This window comes from Diceros bicornis, chromosome 7, assembly GCF_020826845.1.
Source record: "Diceros bicornis minor isolate mBicDic1 chromosome 7, mDicBic1.mat.cur, whole genome shotgun sequence".
NCBI lineage: Eukaryota > Metazoa > Chordata > Mammalia > Perissodactyla > Rhinocerotidae > Diceros > Diceros bicornis.
Window position 1 is genome coordinate 68,313,627 of NC_080746.1, and position 14,591 is coordinate 68,328,217.

The following is a 14,591-nucleotide window of genomic DNA, read 5'->3' on the forward strand; positions in this document are numbered from 1 at the left end:
GCCTTAAAAATGAACAGAAATCCTCTTTGACTCCGCAGCCCTGCCGCTGCTGCCCCATTCCTCCCTCTCCCGTTCCCGGTGCAATTCCTGCAGAGCTGTTTATACGCACGTCTGTCTCCACCTCTCGCGTTCCTCCCGGCCCACGACGGTCTGGCTTCTACGCCCCTCTCTCCACTGAAACGTGCCCCTCAGTCACCAGTGACCTTCAGGACGATAAATCCTGTGTCCACTCCTCCTCCTCATCCTAGTTTTCCGGCAGCTGCCAGCACTCCCGAACACTCCTGGCTTCTCGATCACTCTCCTCCACTCCTTGCTTGACACAGCATTCTTCTGGTTCTTTCTATATCGGTAACTGCTCCCCTATCGCCTTCCGCCAGGTCCATCCTCTACTGGCCAGCCAGCACTTGTGACCTTGAGGCTCAGGTTGGCTCTCTCCTCCTCTTACTCCAAACTCGCACCCTTGGCAACTTGATCCCTGTCTCAGCTTGGATGCCCGTCTCTACTTTTCTGCTCCCCAAAAGTGCATCTCCAGCTCGCCCCTTTCTGTGTAGCCACATGTTCACTAGGACGTGTGAAAGGTACCTGGGGCTCCACATGCCCGAGGCCACACTCACGACCCTTTCCCCTCCCCACCAGAGCCCTGCTCAGCCCTCGGTGCTCGCTGTCTCAGAGAGAGGCAACGCCAGCCGTCCAGCTGTGCAACTCAGAAACCCAGGGGGCCTTTGACCCCTCTCCCCTGCAGCCTGCATGGCCAGACTGCCACCAGCTTCTCTCATCTTATTTCCGCAACAGCTTTGGAGTCTGCACACTTCTTCGCATGGTCACTGTCCCATCCTGATCCATACCACGGTCATTTTTCCCTGAACCACAACAGCCTCTTAAGTGGTGTCCCCACATCCCCTCCTGTGTGCCTCCAACCCATTTTCCTTATTGCAGCCACTCTGCACATGGGTTCTGCCTGGCGGCTGAGAGATGGGGAGACTGCTCTCCCAGAGAGGGTGGGGCCTGCTTCCGGTCACAGCGGGGGCCGGAGTCCGGGCAGCTCTGTTTCCATGTAGGCTGGAGGCTTGTTAGAGCTCAGCCAGGCCTCCTCATAATGGGGAAGAGGCTCTGAAATTTGCAGTATCAGGTTTCGGAAAACACGGGGTCAGGGTCAGCAGAGCAGCTGGTGGTGGGGAAGGCCAGGCCTAGCTAATTTCCTGTCAGAATGGCCCGGAGGCCCCAGTGCCTCTCTGGGCTGGCCACAGGGGAGGAGGTGCCGGGAATGGCTCACATTCCTCTGGCCGGGGCTGCACCGAGCCTCGGGGGACCTGCGGGGAATGAGGAGGTGGATCTGCTGAGGCCAGAGCTGGGGGCTCTCTGCAGGGACCAGGCATCTGTTGTCCAGCCCTTAGGCTGGGATGGGTCCAGGGACTGTGGAGCAGACACAGAAAAACCATTGCAGCTGCTGGGGCTTTGGGATAAATGAGCCCCACCTCACATTTCACAGATGAGGAAACAGAGGCTCAGACAGGACCAGATCTCACCGGGATCACTCGAGCTTCCTGGTTCTCAGCCCTGAGCTCTCTGTTTCTTCTGGCCAGGCCTGTGTTTCCTGGAAGGCCCAGCTTTGCTGAGCTGTGTGACGTGGGGGACAAGCCGGGCTAGGCCTGCGCTCCTCTTGGAAGGGAAGCAGGAACCCTCCCTTCCAGACGAGGTATATGCTTCTCAGGTGGTCTAGCTGTGGGGTGGGCGGCCCGGGGAGAGGGTGTGAGAGCGCTGAGTCAGCTGTGGGCCTTCTGTGCTCTGCCTGGAAGGCCCAGCTCATTCCACCCCAGAGGGAACTTTGTGCCCTGGTCCAGGCCCCAGGAGGGTGAGGCCGTGGAGGTATGCTCCTGGCCTGGAATGGCCCTCCGAGCGGCCTGGCCAGGCTGGGTGGGAGGCAGAGGTCACGGGTCACCTGTACTCTCGATTCTCTGGCACCACGACTGGCCTGGTTGAGTATGATGGCCGGGGAGGGCGAGCCCAGGACGCAGTCCCACGAGTGTGGGCTCCAACCCGGCTCCCTCAGACACTCCTGTGTGACCTTGGATGGGTCATCTCACCTCTGCAAACCGTGGATCCTCAGCTGCAAAGTGGGGAGGGACTCAATTTCTTTCTCTCTGTCAAGTTGTTCGGTGGGTCTGTGACGTGGGCAGGGGGTCTCCTGCCCGACGCTGTGGGACAACCCCTCCCAGAGCCCGAAAGTGCTGCCCATGCCCTCTCTCCAGCAGCGCCCCAGGGGGAAGCACACGGCCTGCTCGTGGGGTCCGGGCCAGGACCTCTGCGCTGCTGGCCATCCTTCCCCCACGCACCTGACTCTGAGGCTGCGGCCATTTTCGGGAGTCCCAGGGATCAACCTGACAGTCCTGACTGCCTCTCTCCCCTCCCTCCCCTCCACCCCCACCAGTTAGGCCCCAGTCCTACAGAGGCCGCCTCAGGAATGTCTCTGAAGCTTCCGCGTCTATCCAGCCCCACTGCCTTCTCAAGTCTGAACAACCACAACAGCCCCTAGCCGCCCTCCCTGCTTCCCAGTGCCCCTGCATTCTTCACCAGGGAAACCTTTCTAAACACGTGTCACCACCTTGCCCTCCTCCACTTCACCTTTGCCCAGCTAGCTCCTGCTTGTCATAAGACTCAGCATAAACGTCATTTACTCAGGGAAGTCTTCTCCGATCCCCAGGGCTGGACTAGGATTTCCTCTCATCTTTCTACAGGCCCCCAGCTGTCCCCACCCTGTCATAGCTCTGATCACACTAGATTTCACACCTTGCAGGTGTGGATAATGGTTCATTTTACTTGGGATCCAGAGTAGCCAGAAGGGGCATCAACACACAGCAAGCATCAATAACTGTATGTTGAATGAATGAATGATGGACAGACAAATACAGGGAAAGTGGGACACACTATAGTTTGGGGTGACCGGCCCTACCAGACCATAGGAGGTTCCATCCTACAGTTGGCGGTTTGGGGGGAACGTGGTCATCCTGGTACCTCACATACTGAGGCCCAGGGCAGAGAGATGAGTTCCACTTGCCTCCCACTGGTGAGGATCAGCTGATGGGGCCACGGCAGGGCCCCCCAGCCCCACCTGCTAAACTCAGCTGCGCCAGGAAATGTAGATGTTGAGAGGGCACCAAAAACAGGTGGAATCCAGGCAATGGGTGGGCCTGTGTCGCCAGTGTCTGCGTGGATGTGCCTGTGTCACCAGGGTGTGTACATGTGCAAGTGTATATGTGTGAGCACGTGTGCCCTTGTCTGCTGTGTCAGGAATGTGTGTGTGCATGCGTGAGTGCCCCCCCTCAGGGCCTTGCAGTGACTCCTGACACAGCCCAGCCCCCGGGGACCACGCCCTCCACAGCACCTCTGCCCTCTGCCTCCCTCCCGCCTCTCCCTTGGCTCCCCAATCCCACGTCCCTGCTCTGGGCTCCTGTGCCCTGCACACCCCTGTCATTGCACGTACCATTGTAATTCATCTGTGTGATGCTACATTAGTTTCCTGTTGCTGTTGTAAAAAATTACCACAAACTTAGTGGCTTAAAACAACAAAAATTTATCATCTTACAGTTCTGGAGGTCAGAAGTCCAAGAGGGGTCTCACTGGGCTCAAATCAAGGCGTCGGCAGGTCTGTGTTCATTTCTGGAGGCTCTGGGGGGGATCTGTTTTCTTCCCTTTCCCGGCTTCCAGAGGCGGCCCACATTCCTTGGCCCATAACCCCCTTCCATCTTCAATGCCAGCCATGGCTGGCTGTGTCGGTCTTGTATCGCGTCACTCTGACACTCGCTTCTGCCTCCCCCTTCCACTTATAAGGACCCTGGTGATGGCACTGGGTCATCCAGGATGAGCTCTTGAGGTCGGCTGATTAGCAGCCTTAATTCCATCCGCAACCTTAATTCTCCTTTGCATGTCAGGTAGCTTGTTCATAAATTCTGGGGATTAGGATGTGGACATCTTCAGGCAGCGGGGTTGGGGGGCATTATTCTGCTCATCGTAGTCTGTCTCCTCTTTTGGCTGTGAGCTCTTTGAGCCTGCGCTGTATCTTACTCACCCAGAGGCTCCTGGGGAGCAGAACAGTGCCCAGCCTGCCCCAGGTGTGTGTTACATATTTGTTGAGTGACTCTGATTCAACCAACAATTTATTGAGGATCCATTTTGTACTGGCTACTTTCACATCATCGCAGTTTTTATTCCCATTTCGTAGGTGAAGAAAATGAGGCTCAGGGAAGTTAAGAACCACCCAAGGCCTAAAAGCTAGTAAGTGACAGAGCCAGAAGCTTCAGTGTACGCTGACCGTAGTAGAAAATGCTGACATCTTCGTTCCTTTGTGTCCAGAACTCTACAAGAGCTAAGCCCCTAGTCCTTTGGTGGTGTCCATGAAAATGCACCTCTCAGATTTCAGACTGGTCCCCCTGCTGCACTTGGATAGCCATCACTGTTTGTGCTGAGGCTCTCGGGCTGCTCCCAGCCAGCGACCATGGCAGGTCCCCTCTTGGGAGATGCAGGACTTCCCTGATAGACAACTTTGGCACAAGAACGCCCCATTGGCCTCGCTACTTTCTTAGATCTGAACCGCAGCCTAAGACTCTTCCACCGCACCTTCTGTCCTTCCCTCTCTCCTTCGCAGGGGTCAAACCTATGTCATTGTCTTGACGTCCCTCCCAACTTTCCCCTGGCTCCCTGCCCATCTTCCCTCCCTGCCCATTTATAGGAGGAACAGGTGTTCCTCCTATAAATCTCTTGCACATAGAATCCTGTCTTGGTGTCTACTTCTTCAAGGACCAGAAGCAACATAAGTGGTTTGAGGAAACAGTGATAAGATGGGGACTTGGGGCTGTCTCACTCAGAGAGGACGGGGAGGAAGATGTGGTCCTGGTTGACAGGGGGCCCCAGAGAGTCCCTAGAGCAAGGCAGCAGCTCAAATGCTAAATATTTCCCTGGCGAGGACCTGGGAAAGTTTCCTAGAGGAGGGGAATGCTGTCACAGGTGTGATAATTCAGGCATTTGAAAAATACGGGGGAACAATGCCTTCAAACAATGAGCTGGTTACTGCAGACGAATGAAGAAGGACTGTGGGCCACTAACGAGCAGTTGATGGCTAAGTGTGGAAGCCAGAGAGCCCTGCGGTAGCTTACAAAGAGGCCCTTATCTCTGGCAGCAGAGAGCAGCGGAGTGGCAGGCTGAAGGCAAATTGTGAGCGTCGCAGAGCTCCAGATAAGTCTGAATGCTCAGCCAAGGAAGTTATGTGAAGGTCGGACCCCGGTGGGGAAAATCTGGACCCCCAAACCATGAGATACAGACATCTGGATGGATACCCTGAGGACATTGGCGCTGCAGCCTCCCTGACCCTCTGAGCTTGCAGAGGTGGCCCACCCTTCCTCGCAAGAGCTACCACCTCCACTGTGCTGAAGATGCCAGAGAGGCCTCACCCCTGCAGGTGCCCTCTCAGGAGGTGCCCCCGCTGCCTCTCTTGGGTGCCAGGGACAATTGTTAGGGCTGAAGTCCAGAATAATGGGGCTGGGGACATGCTGGGCCTGATAAGGGAGGAAGGAGACTATACCATGAAAGAATAGTGGCTCTCATGGATACTGGAAGGGGCCAGGAGATCCTGCTGGGACTGGATTTTGAGAGTGCCTGATTAAGGAGGCTGGAATATAAGACTGGATAAGCAAGAACCCACTGACCTGAGGGCACTATCTTGAGACTCAAGATTTAATACCCTAGCTAGGACACCAGGGGATGCGGCAGACTCTGCTGGGGTGGCTCTTGGAAGTCTGGAAAAAGCAGTGGCCAACACTCAGTGAAGTGGAAACACCTGAGTTCTCCTGGCACACAGTAGAGAAGAAATTTAAAAAGCTGAGGAAAGTGGACATACTGCAACAGATATGTAAGGCCAGTAATGACAGGCAAGGACAGAGGGGCAGGCGAGGGGGCTTGACCCACAGAAAGTTGTGGAGATGGTGAATGGAACATGGTGTCCCAAGGAGCAAAACAGACAGGCAGCCAATAAGGCTCAGCTTAATATCTACAACCAAAAACGCAGACAGGAGTGGAGGAGCAGGAGGCAGGGGCAATAGAAAGTCACGGTCCCTTATTCAGTTCCCAGGCCTGAGCCCATATTCAGATATGAAACCCGCTGACTGACAAGGTGGCCAGGTTTCTAGGAGGAGGGACCCTGCAAAACTGCAAGTATGTATCGTGATGATTCCTTCAGCATTTTCCCAAAGGCCTATGGCCATTTATTCGGGTGATTGGTCACCAGAGAAGGGAATAACAAGACATTTAAGGACTAGCAGACACAGAGTTTGAGTTGACACTAACACCTGGAGACTCAAAGCAGCATCATGGGCTCTTTGTCATAGCCAGGCCTATGGTGGTCAGGTAATAAGTGGAGTCCTGGCTAAAGTCTGGCTTGCAGTGGGCTTACTGGGTCCATGAAGCCACCCAGTAGTCCCTTGTACCCGAGTGTTTAATTAGAATTCACATGCTTTGACGGTTGGAGTAACTCTCACATTGGGTTCCTCTTCTACTGGGTAGGAGCTATTATAGCCAGGAAGGCCAAGTAGAAACTTCTGAAACTGCCTTCTCCCCCCCACCCCCCACCCTGCCTGAGATGGTAAATAAAAAACAGCATCTCATCCTAGGGGATGTGGTAGAAATTAATGCCACAACTAACAACTTAAAGGATGAAGGAGTGGTGGTCCCTACCATTTATTTCTTCATTGAATTCACCAGTCTGACCTCTGCAGAAACTGGATGGATCCTGGAGGAAGACTGTAGGCTGCCTCAGCTTCACCAAGGGGTAGCCCTGCTGGCAGCTGCTGTGCCTGACGTGGAATCATTGCTGGAGCAGGTGCATGAGGCCTGAGGTATGCAGTCAGCAGTCACTAGGTGAACGCAGTCTTCTCCATTCGAGTTAGAAAAGAGGATCAGAAACAGTTCACAGACAACAATATTCATTTACAGTTCTCCCTCAGTGCTATGTTAACTGTCTCGCTCTCTGTCATAATATGATCCCAAGAGATCAGGACCACGTGGATATCCCACAGAACATCACATTGACCCGTTACATCAATGGCACCATGCTGATTAGACAGGACGAGCAAGAGGCGTCCCTATGCTGGAGGCCATGGCTAAGTCACAAGCACTCCAGAGTGTGGCATACAAAACCTAAAGATTCAAGGACCTGCCATTTCAGTGAAGTTCTTAAGGGGTTCACTGGTCAGGAGTATGACAGGATATCCTCTCTCGAGTAAAAGAAATGGCTGCATTTTGTATTTCTTACCACAACAAAGCAGAGTGCCTGGTGACCCTCTTGGGGTTAGAGACAATACATTATCCTGGGTGGCATGGAAGGCTGCCAGCTGTAGGTGGGTCTCGTGCCAGGAAAAGGCTCTGCAGGAGGTCCAGGCTGAAGTGCAAGCAGTCCTGCCGTTTGGGTTATACGATTTGGCAGACTCTCTGGGGTTGGAAGGTCAGTAGTGGGAAAGGGAAACGATGTAGTATGGAGCTTACGGCAAATCCCAGAGGGAGAATTGCAAAGAGCGCCCCTGGGATTCCACAGCAAGGCCATGCCACTGGCAACAGAGGACTACATGCCTTTGGAGAAACCATTTCTGGCGTGTTACTAGGCTCTGGTAGAGACAGAACACCTGACCACGGCACACTAAGTGGGACATCTGAAACTGCCCCTTGTCAGCTGGGTTCTGTTGGATGCATCAAGTCATAAAGTCAGATGGGTCTGGCAGCAGTCCATCATAATATGGAAGTGCTATCTCTGGGACTGAGCCTGAGTGAGGCCAGAGGGCATGAGTAAACTGCATGAGAACACAGCCAGAGCCTGTCCCCTGGTGTGTACTTATGGCCACATGGAGGGTCCTGTACAACCAGCTGAAAGAGGAGGAAAACGCCTGAGCTTGGTTTATGGATGGGTTGACGTGGCACATGGGTACAAGCTGAAGCTGGATGGTGGCTGCATGACAGGTGTAAGGGAAAGGGAAAATATTCCCATGGGTAGAGCTGTGAGCAGAGTACTTGGTCATCTACTTAGTGCACAAGAAAAAGTGGCCCAAGGTGGTGAGAATATATGCACACTCTTGGGCAGTGGCCAATGGCCTGGCTGTTTGGTCAGGGGCCTGGAAGGAAAAGGACTGGAAGACTGGGGACAAGGAGCGTGGGGTAGAGGCACGCAGATGGACATATGGGAGAAAGCATGAAGCATCAGGATCGCAGTACCACACATTAATGCCCATTAGAATGCACTCAACACAGAAGAGGCAGTGAATAAGCCAGTAAACAAAATGACATGGACAGTTGACACAAGCCAGTCCTTGTCAGTGGCTACTCTGGAACTGGCATGATGGGCATATGAGGGGAGTGGCCACAGTGGCAGAGGCAGAAGCCATACAGGAGCTAACGTGGACCCAACAGCACAGACTCCCACAAACCAAGGCCACTCTGGGTGCTGCTGCTGCTGCTGAATGTCCAACCTGTCAGCAACAGAGACGAGTGCTGAGTCCCTGCAATGGCACTATTCCTCAAGGAGCCCGACTCACCACTTGAGGGCAAGTCAACTACATCAGGCCCCTTCCATCCTGGAAGGGTCAGCGGTTCATCTTCATAGGGATAGAGATCTATTCTGCGTTTGCCTTTCCTGACCACAGAGCCTCAGTCAGCACCACTATCCAGGGACTTACAGAATGCCTCATCCACAGGCGTGGAATGCCATACAGTATAGCATTTGACCAGGGACACAACAAGGGTCCTGTTGTACTACAGACTATGGCTGCTACCAGGGCACTTTGGAGTCCTTGTGTCCACGGACCAGCAGGGAGACTTGACCCTGATCAGGAGGATGTAGGGCTGCTGCTACATAATGGGGACAGAAAGGAATGTGTGTGCCCAAGTGACCCACTGGGCACCCCCAGGTAACCCCACTGTCACTGTGAAAGGACACGCACAGCAACCCTGACCTGAGAAGGGTTTGGTCACCAAGCATTTAGGTCCGTCCCCCTTCCCCTCTTCCCCGGAATGGTTTGGGTCACACCACCAGGTAAGCCATCAACATCTGCCAAAGTTGTTGAGGGTGAGAATTCAGAATAGAGAGTGGGGAGGGAGAGGATGAGATTAACTCCAACGACAGGGGCTGTAGTTAGTCCTACCATCTCCCTTTCTCTCTTCTGAGTCTCCCTTAGGAACAGAGGCCCAAGGGCGACAGGGAGGAGCTGCTCTCTCAATCTGGTGGAGAAGCAGATCTGTGTGGCACAAGGGTGAACTGTGACAACCATGAACAGACTTCTCTCAGGCCTCTGACTGCAGGGATTGTAAGTGACCGTCAGCCCCAGCTGCTGTATCCTGGAATCTATTCCTGTGTTTGTGCTAAACAAACTTCCCGTTTGTTCTTCCCGTGAGCTGCTGCCTGCCAATGACTGAGTGTGGCAGGATCCTAGGCAGGCCCCTTCTCAGGAGATGTGGCATTCCTCTGACGATTCCCGATGGCTTGAGGACTTCTCCCCTGCCTTGCCGAACTTCCTTAGAACTATGCTGCAGTCTAAGTCTCCTCCACCCAACTTTCCTTCCTTCTCTTTCTCTCTCACAAGGTCACACCTGCACCATGGTCTCCTGGCTCTCCCAGCCTCCCCTGCTTTCCTTCCATTACAATTTGAGAAGCACTGATTTAGATGATTTGGTCTTTTTCAGCAAATCCTTTAAATCTCAGTTTGGAGTCCTTGCAAAGTTAGAGTTGGAATCACGAAATCACAGATCGTCTGGGTCTTTCATTTTATAGGTCAAAGCCCAGCAAAGTTAGGTCACTGGTTCAAGGTGATATCGTGAATTAGAATAGAGCCAGCACCCAGATCTCTTGCCTCCCAGCCCTTCCCACTGTAGGCTCTGCTGTGAGCAGACTACTCGCTCTAAATCTGCTTTGTCTAGTACGGTAGCACTGGAAATGTGGCTAGTTGTGGTGTAATAAAAAAAAAAAAAACCTTGGTCTTTGTCTTAGGTTCCTGGCATAGAGTCCATCAAACCCTTAGAATTTCCCCAGTGATAGGAGTATCTCTTGTTATTCATAAGGATTCCCTTTGACCACACCTGCATTTATGGGAATGAAGTGCCCCCTGCCCCCATAGCTTCAGGAGGAGGCTGGTCATTAGAAAGACCAAACATGTGAATAGAGGGTGGGAACTTGCAGCCTCTGGGCAGAGGATGGGGGCTGGAGAATGAGTTATAAAAACTCTTGAACAAGATTCAGAGAGCTTCCGGCTGATGACCACACTGAGGTGTCAGGAAGGTGGCATGCCCTGAGAGGCACGGAAGCACTGCACTACTCCTTCTCCCATACCTTGCCCTACGCATCTCTTCTATTTGGCTGTTGTTGAGTTGTATCCTTTATAATAAACCGATAAACACAAGTAAAGTGTTTTCCTGAGTTCTGTGAGTTCTTCTAGAGAATTATTGAACCTGAGGAGGGGTATGGGAACCCCCAGATTTATAGCTGGTTGGTCAGAAGTATAGATGGCCACTGGTACGTGCATCTAAAGTGGGGGCAGTCTTGTGGGACTGAGTCCTAAACTGTGGAGTCTGCACTAACTCTGGGGAGTTAGTGTCGGAACTGAATGACATTGTTGGACACCCAGTTGGTGTCAGAGAATTGGAGAATTGGTGTGGAAAAATGACATGCATTTGGTATGAGAAGTGGTGTCAGAAACAAGATAACACACTAGTCCAAACTGAGCTGTGCTGCAAGTGTAAAATACACACTGGATTTTGAGGACTCAGAATGAACAAAGAATATAAAAGACTTCATTAATAATTTTTTGTATTGATTTCATGTTGAAATAATAATTTTGACATATTGGGTTAAATATATTATTAAAAATAAGATAAAATATGTAATTAAAATGAACTTCATCTATTTCTTTTTACTTTTAGAAAAAAGATACCTAAGCGGCTAGCATTCTATATTTACCTGACGGTGCTGCCTAAGCCCCATCTCTTTGTCCATACTGCTTTTTTTTGTTTTTTTTTTTTAGAGATTTTATTTATTTATTCCCCCCCTCCAAGCCCCAGTAGATAGTTGTCTGTTATAGCCACACATTTCCAGTTGCTGTATGCGGGACGCGGCCCCAGCATGGCTGGAGAAGCGGTGCGTCGGTGCGCGCCCGGGATCCGAGCCCGGGATCCGAGCCCGGGCCACCAGCAGCGGAGCGCGTGCACTTAACCACTAAGCCACGGGGCCGGCCCATACTGCTTTCTTCTCTGCTAATTCATAGCTCTGGTTGCCATTGCTGAGGGCACCTCCTGGTTATCAGCTTGAGATCTTCCAGAAATTCTCTACGGGATGATGGGGTTACTTAACGACTCTTAAAAGAACTCCTGACAAAATATCTAGAAATGTCGATTTCCATCGAAAAGCAAACCTGCCATGCCATTAACAGTTTAAGCTCTAGCTCTGGAATGGAGATGGCAGGTGGAGGGGTTTAGGGGTTGAAAATAAAGGACTTGAGCCAAATGGGTTGCAGACAGGGGCCTGCACTGATGTGGTCCTGTGGGTCACATCTTCCAGGAGCCCTGATGTAGAAAGGCTTTGTCACAGGAGCTACGGGAGAGGAGGGACCCTGTTAAGGCTCTTGCAGGGCGCACGGCCCTAGTCTTTCCTCCTTGGAACCCAGTGCCCTTCTCCCCCTCACAGCTAAGACCTGAGGAAGGAAGGGCATCTGGATTCTGACACTGTGAACACAGCTTGTGCTCAGCCCCCAAGCCCAGTTGTTTCCCTCCTGACTAAATCTCAGGGACACAGCAGGGACAGAACGGCCAGGTCCCAGGGCCAGTCATTAGGAAGAGAGACCTGGGACCAGCGAAGGCCTGAGGGCCTTTGCCTGGATCACATGAGCTCCCTAGACTGAGGAAATCTGAAGGCTCAAGGAGGGGGATGTCACTGCTTTGCCTTGAGCCTCTGTGGCTCTTGGGGGTCCTTTTTGCCTGGCTCAGAGAGGGCTCCAGGATATCAAAAGACGTAGAGGTTCAGCTCTGAGATGAGAACCTGCGTTCTGTTGGCTACATGCTGAGATGTGGCCAGGGTCTCCAGGGTAAACTCCAAGGGCTTAAGCAGAGGAAGTGCTGTCCAGAGCTGAAATCACTGATCCTTCATTTGTGCTGTTTAACAATTTCCTGAGGCAGAATAGTCTGCTACTCAACCAGAGTTCAATGTCTCCTGCTTAAAATTCTCACCAATTGCCACATACCATAGGCAGTAAAACTGTGACCCAGGACTTAACCAATTCCACACAGCTCATTAGAGGCACAGGGTGGGAGTGGTGGCCTCAGGTCTCTTACTGAAACTCTGCAGCAGTGCATCTAGAACCTAGAAGCTCATGCCAACATGTCCAGTGTCTCTAGCTACTTCATGAGCACAGGGCAGTGATGACATTAATAGAACCAAGGCAAAAATGGGTCGTGCTGTGTTTTACCCTTGAACCTTTAGTTCCACGTATCAATCCTGAATGCTGCCTCCTGAGCACTAGGTGCTGCAGAATGAACTTTACTTCACAGTAATGAGGGATTCTTTTTCTTAAGAAATAAATTTAATTCAAGGTGGTTAGTGAATGTAAGGCATGTAATGCCTTCATGAAAGTTAAAGGAATCCAGTTACAAAAGAAGCACTGTGTACAGTCTCAAATAGCTGAAGGTACAATGGGCTCCATATATTACAAAGTACAAAAAATTATTTCATATACAAAGAAAAAATACAAATAATGTGCAAAACCCATTTTCACAGGTGGCAATTTATAAAATGGAAATGATAGAAAAATCCTTCATTCTTACTATCTCCCAATTTCTTATATATTAACACAGTTCTATTTCCTAATGTGTGGATAATTTTAAATTTGAAAATCTGATTTCTTTTTAATCTACAAAGTGGTTTTTTATTTTTTAAAAAGGAAACCATTTTATTACCGAAATCTTATGAATGAATCAGTTTAGTTAATTTTATATTAAATTATAAGCAGACTATCTGAAAAACAAGGATATAGAAATCATATATACAGACTTTTGAAATATTAGTTTGATATTTAACATATTAACATTTCAGAACAAACGCAATGACCTTAGCTACCTCTGACTCCAGTTGGCTGCAGTGGCCATAGCAGAGGTGCTGCTTCTGCTCACCGTGAACAGACAGCACTCCTCAGATCTCAGGCTGAGCAAACACAAGGTTATCATCAAGAGTGAAGAAAGTCTGCACACAGTTCTTCTTGTTCCGTGCAGAAACGCTGGGTATCCAATCTCGGCACAGCACGACAGTGGTCTGCACAGCCCTGTCACAGGTGTGGGGTGGTCATGAACAGCTGGTTCTGTCCTTCCAAAATCTCCACTTCATTAGGAGCTCAGTGCAAGTTTGTTTCGTGGGTTAGTGCATTCAGCTTTTTGAATGTTATTTCATGTAAGACGCTGTCAGGGAACAGAAGAATACATAGGAACACAAGGTCCTGGGTCCTCAGGACACTTTTGGCCTAGAGAATTCAGTGTTTTCCTGCACTGGCCTGGTCACTGTTACATCATTCCCTGGACGATCTTTTTCCACCAGGATAACCCCTGTGCTCCCCTTTGCCGGCCACTGAGCACCAGTGTTCTTGCTGTCAACCCCAGAGGCCGAGCAGGGATTATGGAAGCACCTTTTGGCAGCACCAGAGAACTGAGCATTTCTAAGGCCAGGCAGTAAGAGTAGGAGCCTCTGATGGGAAACCTATTCTATGCCCAATGTATGATGATCTTGGAGGGTTTTGATTTTTGCTTGTCAGAAAGCTCTCCAAGGAAATTATGACCTTGGAGAACAAAAATGATCTAGCTTTCATGAACAAGGACCCAAGTAGGTGGTAGCCATTTTGTCTAGGGGATGGAGGACAGTTGGCTCAGGAAGCATTCTTCTGATGCCTAACCACTAAGACCCGGTTAGAACAATCTAGTGCAAGAAACAGGGAATACTTGGGGCTCTTGACTAGACCTGTGTGACACATCCACTCAGGCTAAGTAGACACAGCAACTGCTGAAAGAGGGGACTGGGTAAGACTGGCCAGGAGAACCTCAGGCCCTGGGATGACTCATCAGAACTGAACAGGAAGCTGTCAGCTCCTCAAGGATTCATGCACTCTTTTTCTATCTGGCAGCATGAGTCCTTCCTCCCTCTTCTGCTTGGGTTGACCATGGGCATCAGGCGTCAGAGAGACAGCTCTGGATCCTGTCAATCCACTGCTGGGCACTCTGTCCATCCTGGGCACAGAAGTTATACACACGTTTGCTGGTCTTGAGCTACAAAGCCAAATGAAGAGAAGCAGAGATGAAGGGCAGGTGTGCGAATCAATCCCTGGGACCTGCCCTCTCGTACTGCCCAGAACTTCCGTATTTTCTCTCCCTCCACTACCTACTGTCATTGCCTTTAGAGTCACTTTACTTTTCTGGTCCTCAAAGTCACAGGGGATGATTAACATCCCCATGGCCGATTAACATCTGCCAGAAGGGTACTGCATTAAAAGGACACACACAAGGAGAGCCTTACTTTGCATCCTCCTGGGGCC

At 51.1% G+C, this 14,591-nt stretch overlaps 1 protein-coding gene across 5 annotated transcripts in view; it reads right to left on the reverse strand.

The window, feature by feature from the left end:
* Window positions 1-12,449: 12,449 nt before the first annotated feature.
* SBF2 (SET binding factor 2) overlaps window positions 12,450-14,591 on the reverse strand; it is a 507,948-nt gene continuing 505,806 nt past the window's right edge. For 2 of the 5 annotated variants that reach the window (XM_058545967.1, XM_058545970.1), the window contains one exon: window positions 12,453-14,325. In XM_058545967.1, the coding sequence (XP_058401950.1) occupies window positions 14,227-14,325 (99 nt within the window). In that variant the 3' untranslated portion in view covers window positions 12,453-14,226. Of the gene's footprint in view, window positions 14,326-14,591 lie in introns of all 5 variants that reach the window. The other 3 variants (XM_058545966.1, XM_058545965.1, XM_058545969.1) reach the window with 2 other exon arrangements.